Source organism: Scyliorhinus canicula, chromosome 2 (genome assembly GCF_902713615.1).
Source record: "Scyliorhinus canicula chromosome 2, sScyCan1.1, whole genome shotgun sequence".
NCBI classification, from domain to species: Eukaryota; Metazoa; Chordata; class Chondrichthyes; order Carcharhiniformes; family Scyliorhinidae; genus Scyliorhinus; species Scyliorhinus canicula.
Window position 1 is genome coordinate 94,686,510 of NC_052147.1, and position 12,126 is coordinate 94,698,635.

Sequence of the window (12,126 nt, forward strand, 5' to 3'; positions counted from 1 at the left end):
GCCCTCTGCTGGATGATTGCCTTCACTCAAACTCCTCGGGTCTCCTTCGCAGATTCACCTTCAACTTAGGCTGACCGCACTGCACGTATGCAAATTTCCCCAGAACAGCTGATCAGAAGCTCTGCTCTGCTGCCCTCTGCTGGATGATTGCCTTCACTCAAACTCCTCGGGTCTCCTTCGCAGATTCACCTTCAACTTAGGCTGACCGCACTGCACGTATGCAAATTTCCCCAGAACAGCTGATCAGTAGCTCTGCTCTGCTGCCCTCTGCAACAAATAGTTGCAAAAACAAACCCCCTTAACAGATCCATAATCCACCCCCCCCCCCCCTCCACCCTGCTGCTGAAATTGACCACCCTCTAACACTCCGGCAGGAAATCAAGAAAAGGCTGCCATCGCCGAAAAAACCCTTGCACCGACCCCCTCAGGGCAAACTTGACACTCTCCAGTTTGAACCCAGCCATGTCGCTGATCCAAGATTCCGGGCTCAGGGGCTTCGCGTCCCTCCACTGTAAAAGGATCCTACGCCGGGCTACTAGGGCTGCAAAGGCCAGAATACCGGCCTCTCTCGCCTCCTGCACTCCCGGCTCCGATGCTACCCCAAAAATAGCAAGCCCCCAACTCGGTTCCACCCTGGAACCAACCACCCTGGACAGGATCCCCGCCATCCCCTTCCAGAAACGCTCCAACGCCAGACACGCGCAGAACATGTTGGTGTGATACGCTGGGCCTCCCAAACACCTCCCACACCTGTCCTCACCCCCAAAGAATCGGCTCAACCTGATCCCAGTCATATGCGCCCTTTGCAGCACCTTCAGCTGAATTAAGCTGAGCCGAGCGCAATAAGAGGACGAATTCACCCTCCCCAGGGCGCCTGCCCACGTCCCCTCGTCGATCTCCTCCCCCAGCTCCTTTTCCACTTCACTTTCAGCTCCTCCACCGAGGCCTCCTCCCCCTCCTGCATCACCTGATAAATTGCCGAGATCCTACCCTCACCGACCCACATCCCCAAGAGCACCCTATCCTGCACCCCCCTTGGCGGCAGTAGCGGAAACTCCGCCACCTGCCGCCTAACAAACGCCCTAACCTGCATGTACCTGAAAGTATTCCCGGGGGGAGACCCCACTTTCCCTCCAACTCCTCTAAAGTCACAAACTTCCCGTCGAGGAAGAGGTCCCCCATCCGCCTGATGCCTGCCCTATGCCAACTCAAAATATCGGGGTCCAGATTGAGGCCTTCACTTCCCCCACTATGCCGCCTCCACTGGCCCCAAATTTTGAGGGAAGCCACCACTGCTGGACTCGTATAATACCTTGCCGGGGGGAGTGGGAGCGGGGCCGTCACCAGTGCCTCCAAAGTCTTTTTTTTTTAAAATAATTTTTATTGGAATTTAAAAAAAATACATATCAACAAAACAATAATAACAATAATAATAATAAACACCCCCCGGCACCCGTAACAACGCATATAACAAACCCCCCCCCCCCACCCCCCCCAACCCCAATAAACAACAGAATAAATTAACAATAAGCAAATTAACTTAAACACTATCCCCCTAAATCCCCCCTTCCTTTCCCCCCTCCCTCCCTTCCCACCCTCCTTTCCCCCCCTCCCTTCCCCCCTCCCTCCCTTCCCTCCCCCCCTCCCCTCTCCCCCCCCCCTCCCTCCCTTTCCCCCTCTCCTCTCCCCCTCCCTCCCTTTCCCCCTCTCCTCTCCCCCTCCCTCCCTTTCCCCCTCTCCTCTCCCCCTCCCTCCCTTTCCCCCTCTCCTCTCCCCCCTCCCTCCCCCCCCTCCTCTCCCCCCTCCCTCCCTTTCCCCCCCTTTCCTCTCCCCCCTCCCTCCCTTTCCCCCCCTTTCCCCCCTCTCCTCTCTCCCTCCCTTTCCCCCCTTTCCCCCCTCTCCTCTCTCCCCCTCCCTCCCTCCCTTTTCCCCCCTCTCCTCCCTTTTCCCCCCTCTCCTCCCTTTTCCCCCCTCGCCTCCCTTTTCCCCCCTCGCCTCCCTTTTCCCCCCTCGCCTCCCTTTTCCCCCCTCGCCTCCCTTTTCCCCCCCCTCGCCTCCCTTTTCCCCCCTCGCCTCCCTTTTCCCCCCCTCTCCTCCCTTTTCCCCCCCTCTCCTCCCTTTTCCCCCCTCTCCTCCCTTTTCCCCCCTCCCCCCCCCCCGGGTTGCTGCTGATGCTGACCTAGTACCTTATCGTTGAGCCAGAAAGTGGAGGAAAGGCTGCCACCTCCTAAAGAACCCTTGTACCAACCCCCTCAGGGCGAACTTGACCCTCTCCAACTTAATGAATCCTGCTATGTCATTAATCCAGGTCTCCACACTCGGAGGTCTCGCATCTTTCCACTTCAGCAAGATCCTCCGCCGGGCTACTAGGGACGCAAAGGCCAAGACATCGGCCTCTTTCGCCTCCTGCACTCCCGGTTCCACCCCAACCCCAAATATCGCGAGTCCACAGCCTGGCTTGACCCTGGATCCCACCACCCTCGACATCGTCGCCGCCACCCACTTCCAGAACTCCTCCAGTGCCGGGCATGCCCAGAATGGGCATGGTTCACTGGACTCCCCGAACACCTGACGCACCTGTCTTCGCCCCCAAAGAACCTACTCATCCTAGATCCGGACATGTGGGCCCGGTGTAGCACGTTGAACTGGATGAGACTAAGCCTCGCACATGAAGAGGAGGAGTTCACCCTCTCCAGGGCGTCCGCATGTCCCCTCCTCAACCTGCTCCCCCAGCTCCACCTCCCACTTAGCCTTCAGCTCCTCTACCGACGCCTCCCCCACCTCCTGCATTACCTGGTAGATGTCAGACACCTTCCCATCCCCGACCCACACCCCCGAAAGCACCCAAAGGGAACCCCTCCACCTGTCGCCTAGCAAACGCCTTGACCTGAAGGTACCTGAACATATTCCCCGGGGGGGGGGGGGGGGGGGGGAGCTCAAACTTCTCCTCCAGTTCACCAAGGCTCGCGAACCTCCTGTCAATAAACGGGTCTCCCAACTTCCTAATGCCCGCCCTGTGCCACCCCAGGAACCCGCCATCCATGTTCCCTGGGATAAACTGGTGGTTCCCCCGCAGCGGGGCCTCCACCAAGCCCCCCACTTCCCCCCTGTGTCGCCTTCACTGCCCCCAAATTTTTACGGTGGCCACCACCACCGGGCTTGTGGTGTACCTCGTTGGAGGGAGCGGCAACGGAGCCGTTACCAGTGCCTTCAGGCTCGTGCCTCCGCAGGACGCCATCTCCATCCTTTTCCATGCTGCCCCCTCCCCCTCCATTACCCACTTGCGTACCATCGAGACATGAGCCGCCCAATAGTACCCAGAGAGGTTGGGCAGCGCCAGCCCCCCTCTATCCCTGCCCCGCTCCAAAAAGACCCTCCTTACCCTCGGAGTCCCATGCGCCCAAACAAATCCCAGAATGCTGCTGTTCACCCTCCTAAAAAAGGCCCTCGGAATGAAAATGGGGAGGCACTGAAACAAAAACCTTGGGAGCACCGTCATTTTAACGGACTGTACTCTACCCGCCAACGACAACGGCAGCATGTCCCACCTTTTAAATTCCTCCTCCATCTGCTCCACCAACCTAGTAAAATTGAGCTTGTGCAGAGTCCCCCAGCTCCTAGCCACTTGAACCCTCAGGTACCTTAAACTCCTCACTGCCCTCTTTAGCAGGAGCCTACCAATCCCCTCCTCTTGATCCCCCGGGTGTACGACAAACAGCTCACTCTTGCCCAGGTTCAATTTATATCCCGAGAAACTCCCGAACTGAGCAAGAATCTCCATCACCTCCAGCATTCCCCCCCACCGGGTCTGCTACATACAACAGCAAGTCGTCCGCATACAGCGACACTCGGTGCTCCTCCCCACCTCGCACCAAACCCCTCCACCTCCTCGACTCCCTGAGAGCCATGGCAAGAGGCTCAATTGCCAGCGCAAAAAGCAAGGGGGACAGCCCTGCCTCGTCCCACGGTGGAGCCTGAAGTACTCGGACCTCCTCCCATTTGTCGCTACACTCTCCATCGGGGCCTTGTACAGCAACCTCACCCATTTAATAAACCCCACCCCAAACCCGAACCTCTTCAACACCTCCCACAAGTACCCCCACTTAGCCCTATCAAAGGCCTTCTCCGCATCCAATGCCACCACAATCTCCGCCTCTCCTTCTGCTGCCGGCATCATTATCACATTTAGCAGCCTTTGCACGTTAGTGTTCAGCTGCCTCCCCTTCACAAAACCCATCTGATCTTCATGTATCACCCCCGGCACACAGTTCTCTATTCTAGTGGCCAAGATCTTCGCCAGCAACTTGGCATCTACATTCAGCAGTGAAATCGGCCTGTATGAACCGCACTGCAAGGGGTCCTTATCACGCTTCAGGATCAGGGAGATTAGTGCCCGAGACATCGTCATGGGCAGAACACCCCCCTCCCATGCCTCGTTAAAGGTCCTGACCAACAGGGGGCCCAGCAGGTCCGCATATTTCTTATAAAATTCAACCGGGAACCCATCCGGTCCCGGCGCCTTCCCCGACTGCATGTGGCCAATCCCACTAACCAGCTCCTCCAACTCGATCGGCGCCCCCAGTGCCTCCACCTGCTCCTCCTGCACCCTTGGAAATCGGAGCCTGTCCAAAAAATTCTCCATTCCCCCCTCCCACCGCCGGCGGCTCCGACCGGTACAGTTCCCTATAGAAGTCCCTCATTGACCTCTGCCCTATGCCGCACCACATTCCCATCTCTATCCTTCACTCCACCAATCTCTCTAGTCGTGTCCCGCTTACGCAGCTGGTGCGCCAGCATCCTGCTCGCCTTCTCTCCATACTCATAGACCACTCCCTGCGCCTTCCTCCACTGCGTCTCCGCCTTTCTGGTGGTCAATAAATCAAACTTGGCCTGTAAGCTACGCCATTCCCCCAGCAATCCCTCCTCCGGGGCCTCTGCGTACCTCCTATCTACACTCAACAGCTCCTCCACCAGTCTCTTCCTCTCCCCCGTCTTCCTATGGGCTCGGATGGGGATCAGCTCCCCCCTAATCACTGCCTTCAGAGCCTCCCACACCATCCCCACCTGGACCTCCCCAGTATCATTGACCTCGAGGTACCTCTCGATACATCCCCGAACCCTCCTACACACCTCCTCATCAGCCAACAACCCCATGTCCAGACGCCAAAGCGGGCGCTGGTCCCGCGCCTCCCCCATCTCCAGATCCACCCAATGTGGAGCATGGTCCGAAATCGCGATAGCCGAATATTCGGCCTCCTCCACCCTCGGGACCAGTCCCCTGCTCAAAACAAAGAAATCAATGCGGGAATAAACCCTGTGCATAGTGCCTCCAAAGTCGTGTCCACACAGGACGCCGCCTCCATCCATGATGTGGAGATGCCGGCGTTGGACTGGGGTGAGCACAGTAAGAAGTCTTACAACACCAGTTTAATGTCCAACATGTTTGTTTCAAACACTAGCTTTCGGAGCACTGCTCCTTCCTCAGGTGAGGAAGGACTTCTTACTTTGAATGCCCAGTTAGCCATTTTGGCCTTGATTGAAGAATGAAGGTGAGCGCTGAGACCGCGAGAATTCCCCTCTTCTCCTCACAGTACCATGGTATCTTCGACGACCAGAAGTAACAGCCAGAACAAGCAGATGATGCCTTGGTTCACCGGTTCCGATGAGGATTGGCACTTTCGAGAGTTTAGCACTCCCTGGACACTGCAGTACCAGTACACTCGGTTGTTGGATCCAGAGGCTTCAAACGAACCCACCGACTTCCACAATTAAATTAATCCAGGATCTAAATGTTTAAACGTAACAAATTACATTTTTCTCACCCCTTTTCAAGTAGCGAAGTGCACGGGCGGAGAGAGATCCGGAACTCACGCTGGTGCGCCGATGGTTCCGGGGGAAGCGCGGGGACTCTTTATTCCGTAGTACAAAGGTGTCCGTTCACAACAAGAGCCGGCGTGAGCTCGGGAGGACGGGTACCGGAGATGACAGGAGGGAGGGCGAGTGAGTGAGTGAAATAAGGGAGACCAAAGCCAAAAACAGGCATCACCAATAAAGGAAACTGTACCAGTTCATGAAGGATTCACTAGTAGGGCTGGAGAAGCGAAGGATGAAGCAAACCCCGCAGCTGACAGTTGTTGCCCAGCCAGAGCGAGACGGACTGTTGGGGATTTGAACAGGGGACTCGTCCCCTGGCATTCTGAGCTCGAGACTGCTTCACGTGAGGAGAGGAGGGGAGGGGAGGGGCATCAAGAGCCAAAAGCTGGTGCAAAAGTTGGCATCTTCCCGCATCAGGAAGACAAAGCCTGCTCAAAGCAACAAGCTCCTTCATGTGATGTCGCATACATACTACAGAAGTACCAGTTGTCACTTCTGTGTGATGCAGAGTAAGCCGAAGGAATCAAAACAAGCCTTGAGAGGACAATGAGTGGGGATCTTGGTGGGTCCCGGGTGACTCTGGGGTTAGGTCTGGGGGCAGCGGCGAGTCTCGGTCTATTGTATCTAGCCTACAGTAAGGGATGGGGGAAGAAGACCTGTCAGAGCAAACAGGAGGTGTTTACCTCCAGCCAAGTGAAAATCAGAAAGCCAGTCGTGCAAAGCAAGCAAGGTGAGCCATAACATTAGGTGGCATAGTGTTGCTGTGACTTCATTTATACCGTGGAAAGTTTAACCCATCAGGGTGCACGCCCTTCCGACTCTATGCCACTTAGCTTATACTGTGCGGTGTTTAACCCATGTAATAGTTTTACTGTTTCCAGGTATTGCCATTTGTTCAGTTGGGTGTTTAATCCATCACAATGCTGCATGGTAGCACAGTGGTTAGCACTGTTGTTTCACAGCGCCATGGTCCCAGGTTCGATACCTGCTTGGGTCGCTGTCTGTGCGGAGACATTCTCTCCATATCTGCATGGGTTTCCTCCGGGTGCTCCGGTTTCCTCCCACAAGTCCTGAAACACGTGCTTGTTAGGTGAATTGGACATTCTGAATTCTCCCTCGGTGTACCTGAACAGGTGCCAGAGTGTGGTGACTAGGGGAGTTTTACAGTAACTTCATTGCAGTGTTAATGTAAGTCTATTGTGACAATAAAGATTATTATTATTCATTTTCCTTGCCCCATTGCCCTTTAATTTATATCATGGAGTGTTTAACTGATGATAAACCCTTCAAGCCAACATGTTTCCCGGATTCTATTCTATTTTAACTTGGGGCTGAAGTCAACACCATTAACACTAACACATGAACTGATGGGCTGAATCAAGGAATTTTAATGAATAGATCTTAGTTGTTAATAACGATGAGGAATATTGTTTTACAAATGTAGTGTTGTCACCAGGTTTATCTAGGATATTTCCCTCTTTGCAGCAGTGATGCACTTCCAAATATTAACTGTCAAGTGTCTTGAGGTGTTCTTGAGGTTGTGAAATGTACAGTATGAATGCAAGTTTGTTCTTTATGTTACCAATTTGCAATATGTTTAAATCCCTGATGCGTTTAATTAATCACCTCAAATTCTCACACCACTACCAATGTCAGTGACAATCCTATAACCACCACTAATGCTTCAGCCAGCACTACAAAATATATATTAAGAGCATGACTTGTGTTGTCATGTTGATTTAATTTTACAGTGAATACATTGCACATTGTTGTACGATCTGTGTACAAAATACATTGTATCTCCGATCCAGGAATTCAAAATTACTGAAACATGTGATCATAGTGTTAGCAGGCAGCCAGAGTTTAAAAACAAAAAATAAAAACAGAAAATGCTGGGATTATCAGTGGAACGAGAAACCAGGTTTTAGCAATTCAGGTCAATGACTTTTCATCAGAACTTAGTTCTGTTTGTTAGAACCTTTGGCAGGCTTGCCATCATTGGCCAGCCTTACATCTTGGGACTGCAAACAGGAGCTTGGTGCTGATGCCCAAGGTATGTAAAGACATGTTGCTTCAGTGCAACTATAACACTGACATTTATTTATCAGACAATTTGGAAAATTGTTGAGATATTCCACACCACAAAACCTGTGCAAATACCAGACAATTATCAGCATTTTATCCTCCTGATTAGCAGAGGCACAGTGGTTAGCACTGCTGCCTCACAGCACCAGAATCCCAGGTTCAATTCCGGCTTTGGGTGACTGTGTGGAGTTTGCACTTCCTCCCCGTGTCTATGTGAGTTTCTTCCGGGTGCTCCCACAATCGCAAAGATGTGCATGTTAGGTGGATTGGCCATGATAAAATTACCCCTTAGTATCTTCGGATGTGCAGATTAGGTGGGATTATCAGGAGTGGGCCTATGTAGGGTGCTCTTTCAGCGGGTCGGTACAGACTCGATGGGCCAAATGGCTTCCTGCATTACAAGGATTCTATGAAAAATTAATTGATTGTGCCACGAAGCAGCAACTACTTAACAATAATCTTCTCGCCCACACCCAGTTTCGGTTCTGCCTTAATCATTGAGCTTCAGACTTTGCCATCGTCTTTATAGAAAAACAGATATAGGAACTTAACACCAGAGCAGACTACAATCCCTCAATATCAATTAGTAGTTGAATTAGTAAAGCACCAAGGTGCTGCACTATTTCAACAGTAATTTGTATAGCACCTTTAACATAGTAACCATCCCGACTTCCCGGTGATGATGTGCTGAGCAGATGAACATCAGGTGGCTCTCCTCCAGAACATTGCCAAGTAGGCACCTTTAGTCAAAATTAGCCCGAAGATTCGGTCGTATCTCACCCACAATTAGGAAAGGATAGAATCATCATGCCAGCAAACTGGAGCTTGAGAGGCCGCAGAGATGGCAGAAGATGGAAATTGATGGACTCGAGAAGAAGGTGGAGGCACAGGGAAGATGATCCTCGACCTGGAAAAGGTGTCGATGGACCAGAATTACAAGAAGGGGAAAGTTGAGGAACAGGAAAATAGATCCTGATCGTGTGCCTGCCAGAGGTGATCGAGGACAGGGGCCCAATGGACTATGTGGCCCAAATGCTGACAACTTAGTTGGGAAGGACAGCTTCCCCAATCCACGGGAGATCAACAGGGCCCACAGATAGCTCTGACCGAAGCCCAAAGCTGGGGAACAACCAAGGGCGATAATTGCAAAACTGCAGCGTTATCGGGATCGAGAGAGGATCCTACAATGGCAGACAAAGGCGAGCAGCTGGGAAGGACATAGAATCCAGGTCTCCCAGGACATTGGGGCAGACTTGGCAAAGAGCAGGGCTGAGTTCAACCAGGTAAAATTGGCCCTGTACAGGAGTGGAGTGAGATTTAGAATGCTGTTCCCAGCTAGACTCTGGGTCACATTCTAAAATAAAGAACATTATTTCAACACCCTGGCTGAGGCTCACAAGTTTGTTCAGACGTCTGGCCTGGATAAGGGGCAGGCAAGGAAATGCTGAGGGCGAAGCAGAGAAGGAAAGAGGGGAGAAAGAAAGAACTATGGTGGGCACGCACACTGTTTGCGTGGCACTGTACTGCCTCGCTCTGATCAGAAAGATCAGACCACCGGTGGGAAGAGAGAGCAGTGGAATGCAGGACTAGGTGAGGCAGAGACAAGGAGAACAGGTATTTAGCGGGTGTGGGAAAGGGATAAGACCAACCACAGGAAGGGGGGGGGGGGGGGGGGGGGGAAAGCACCACACTAGCGGGGAAAGCTAGCGCAGGATGAATGACAGCAAGGGGCACCACAGGAATACTCCGCAATTGCAATTTCCGACCATGCTCCACATTACATGAATGTGTGTTTGCAGACGTATATGCCCAACACCCTGTATGGAGGTTGGACACTGACCTCTTGGCCAACAGGGCCTTCTGCCAGAAAACATCACAAGCCTTAGGTGAGTACATCACAAACAACCAGAATGGGGAAGTCTCCTTCCATGTTCTGGGAGGCACTGAGGACGGTGACTAGGGGAGAGATTATAACCTACAAAGCTCGTAGAGATAGGGAAGAGAGGGCAGCTAGGCAACAACTGATCGACTCCATCCTGGAGGTCGACAGCAGGTACTCCAGGACCCCGACCATAGGGCCTCTGATGGAGAGGAAAAACTTCAAATGGACTTTCACCTGCTATCCACCAGGAAAGCAGTGTACCAACTCCACCAGACACGGGGAACCTTTTATGAACACTGAGAGAAGGCGAGCCACCTGTTGGCTCACGATCTGAGAAAGCAGGCAGCAACAAGGGAGATAGCCCAGATAAAGGATAGCAGAGGCAGACTGGTAGCCAAACAAAAGGTCAACTGAGCACTTGAGGTCTTCTTCCGGGAACTGTATACCTCTGACTCTCCCAGCTGGGTCTCGGGAATGAAACGGTTATTTGATGGACTGGACATGCCAGTTGTGGGGAGCGATAGGCGAAGGGAGCTGGAAGTACCAATAGGACTGAGAGAAATCATGGATAGAATCAACACCATGCAGGTGAGGAAGGCGCCGGGACCCGATGGGTTCCCGACAGACTTCTACAAAATAATTTGCACCAGCTCTGGCCACGCACCTACGGGAGATGTTCACAGACTCGGTAGCAAGGGGCTCCCTGCATTCCACACTAACACAAGAAAGACAAAGACCCGACACAATGCGGATCGTATAGATCCATTTCACTGCTCATCTTAGATGTGAAAATACTTGCGAAGATCCTGGCCAAGAGACTGGACAACTGTATACCAGAAGTGGTCGCAGAGGACCAGATGGGCATTATCAAAGGTAGACAGCTAACTGCGAACATCAGACGGCTGCTGAATGTAATACCAACCCCACCCGGGGAGAGAACACCAGTGGTGATCGTCTGCCTGGATGCAGAAAAGGCCTTTGACAGAGTCGAATGGAAATACCACATAGAGGTACTGGAGTGGTTTGAGCTAGAGACAGGCTTCACCTCGTGGGTGAAACCCCTGTACAACGCCCCCAAGTAGAGCGTTCAGACCAACACCAGCAGCTTTAAATACTTCCAGTTCCAAAGAGGCACCAAGAAGCGATGCCCACAATACGGCACCTGTTTGGGTACACTGAGGGACAATTCAGAATGCTCAGTTCACCTAACAGCAGGTTTTTTGGGACTTGTGGAAGGAAACTGGAGCACCCAGAAGAAACCCACGAAGACACTGGGAGAACATGCAGACTCCACACAGACAGTGACCCAAGCCGGGAATTGAACCCGGGTTTCTGGTGCTGTGTAACAACAGTGTTAACCACTGTGCTACTATCCTTCCATCTGTTGTAAGATTAGGAATGGGGCTGTTGCTGACAATTCCAAAACATTGAACTTGATTCATAGCTCTTGCTTCATAATTATGCAGCTCGTGCAAGTTTACAAACCGACAACAGGATATGGAAAAATTCAGATTTGGGGGGCTCATATGTGGCAGGTAATATTTCTGCCACATAAATATCAGACGATGGCCACACCCAACGAGAAAAAACACCAACCACCTCCCCTGACATTCAATGGCATCACCATTGTCAATGTTGTGCGAGTTACCATTGTTCAGAAAATTAGAACAATCCACCCATATCGTCCATGCATGCTGGAACGAGGTAGAAACTGGGCATTCTATCAAGTGGCTCATCTCCTGACTTCTCAAAACCCCTCCACCATTTACAAGACTCAAGCCAGAAGTCCACTGGAAGTTGTGCACCTAACTGATGGGTGCAGCTGCTATAAGAATCAAAAAGCTTCATCACCAATAAGAATGAGAGTATTGTCATGGAAACCGTGTCATGTTCAAATTTCCCATCTTCAGTTGCACATCATTCTGACCCAAACATATATTTCTGTTTCTTTGCCATTACTGGATCAAATCCTGGAATCCCCTCTTGAATATTATCATAGGAGCTCTGTCAACACAACAACTGCAGTGACTCAAGAAGAAGGTCTTCTAGCACTTCAGTGAAGATAGCCTTAATAACATCACACACTCAGATCAGATATCTTTAAAAGAAAATAGGATAACCACCACTAAGTACTGAGCCTCCTTCGGGAGGAATGGAGCAGAAACCAACATTATAAACAGGATTCACACTTGCCTTTTGAAAATTCAGTGACCGCGGTGAGGCCGCAAAATTGGAAATTTTTCACGATATATGACAAGCTGCAAGAAATCATTTGCTTATGCATG

At 51.8% G+C, this 12,126-nt stretch overlaps 2 protein-coding genes across 2 annotated transcripts in view; one reads left to right on the top strand and one right to left on the bottom strand.

The window, feature by feature from the left end:
- Positions 1-5,769, bottom strand: part of gchfr (GTP cyclohydrolase I feedback regulator) — a 110,012-nt gene extending 104,243 nt beyond the window's left edge. The window contains exon 1 of the mRNA XM_038783508.1: positions 5,505-5,769. Within this exon, the coding sequence (XP_038639436.1) occupies positions 5,505-5,525 (21 nt within the window). The 5' untranslated portion in view covers positions 5,526-5,769. The remainder of the gene's footprint in view (positions 1-5,504) is intronic.
- Positions 5,770-5,848: 79 nt separating this feature from the next.
- The window catches only part of rmdn3 (regulator of microtubule dynamics 3), a 411,523-nt gene continuing 405,245 nt past the window's right edge, over positions 5,849-12,126 (top strand). Inside the window, exon 1 of the mRNA XM_038783476.1 lies at positions 5,849-6,604. Coding sequence (XP_038639404.1) covers positions 6,421-6,604 — 184 coding nt within the window. The 5' untranslated portion in view covers positions 5,849-6,420. The remainder of the gene's footprint in view (positions 6,605-12,126) is intronic.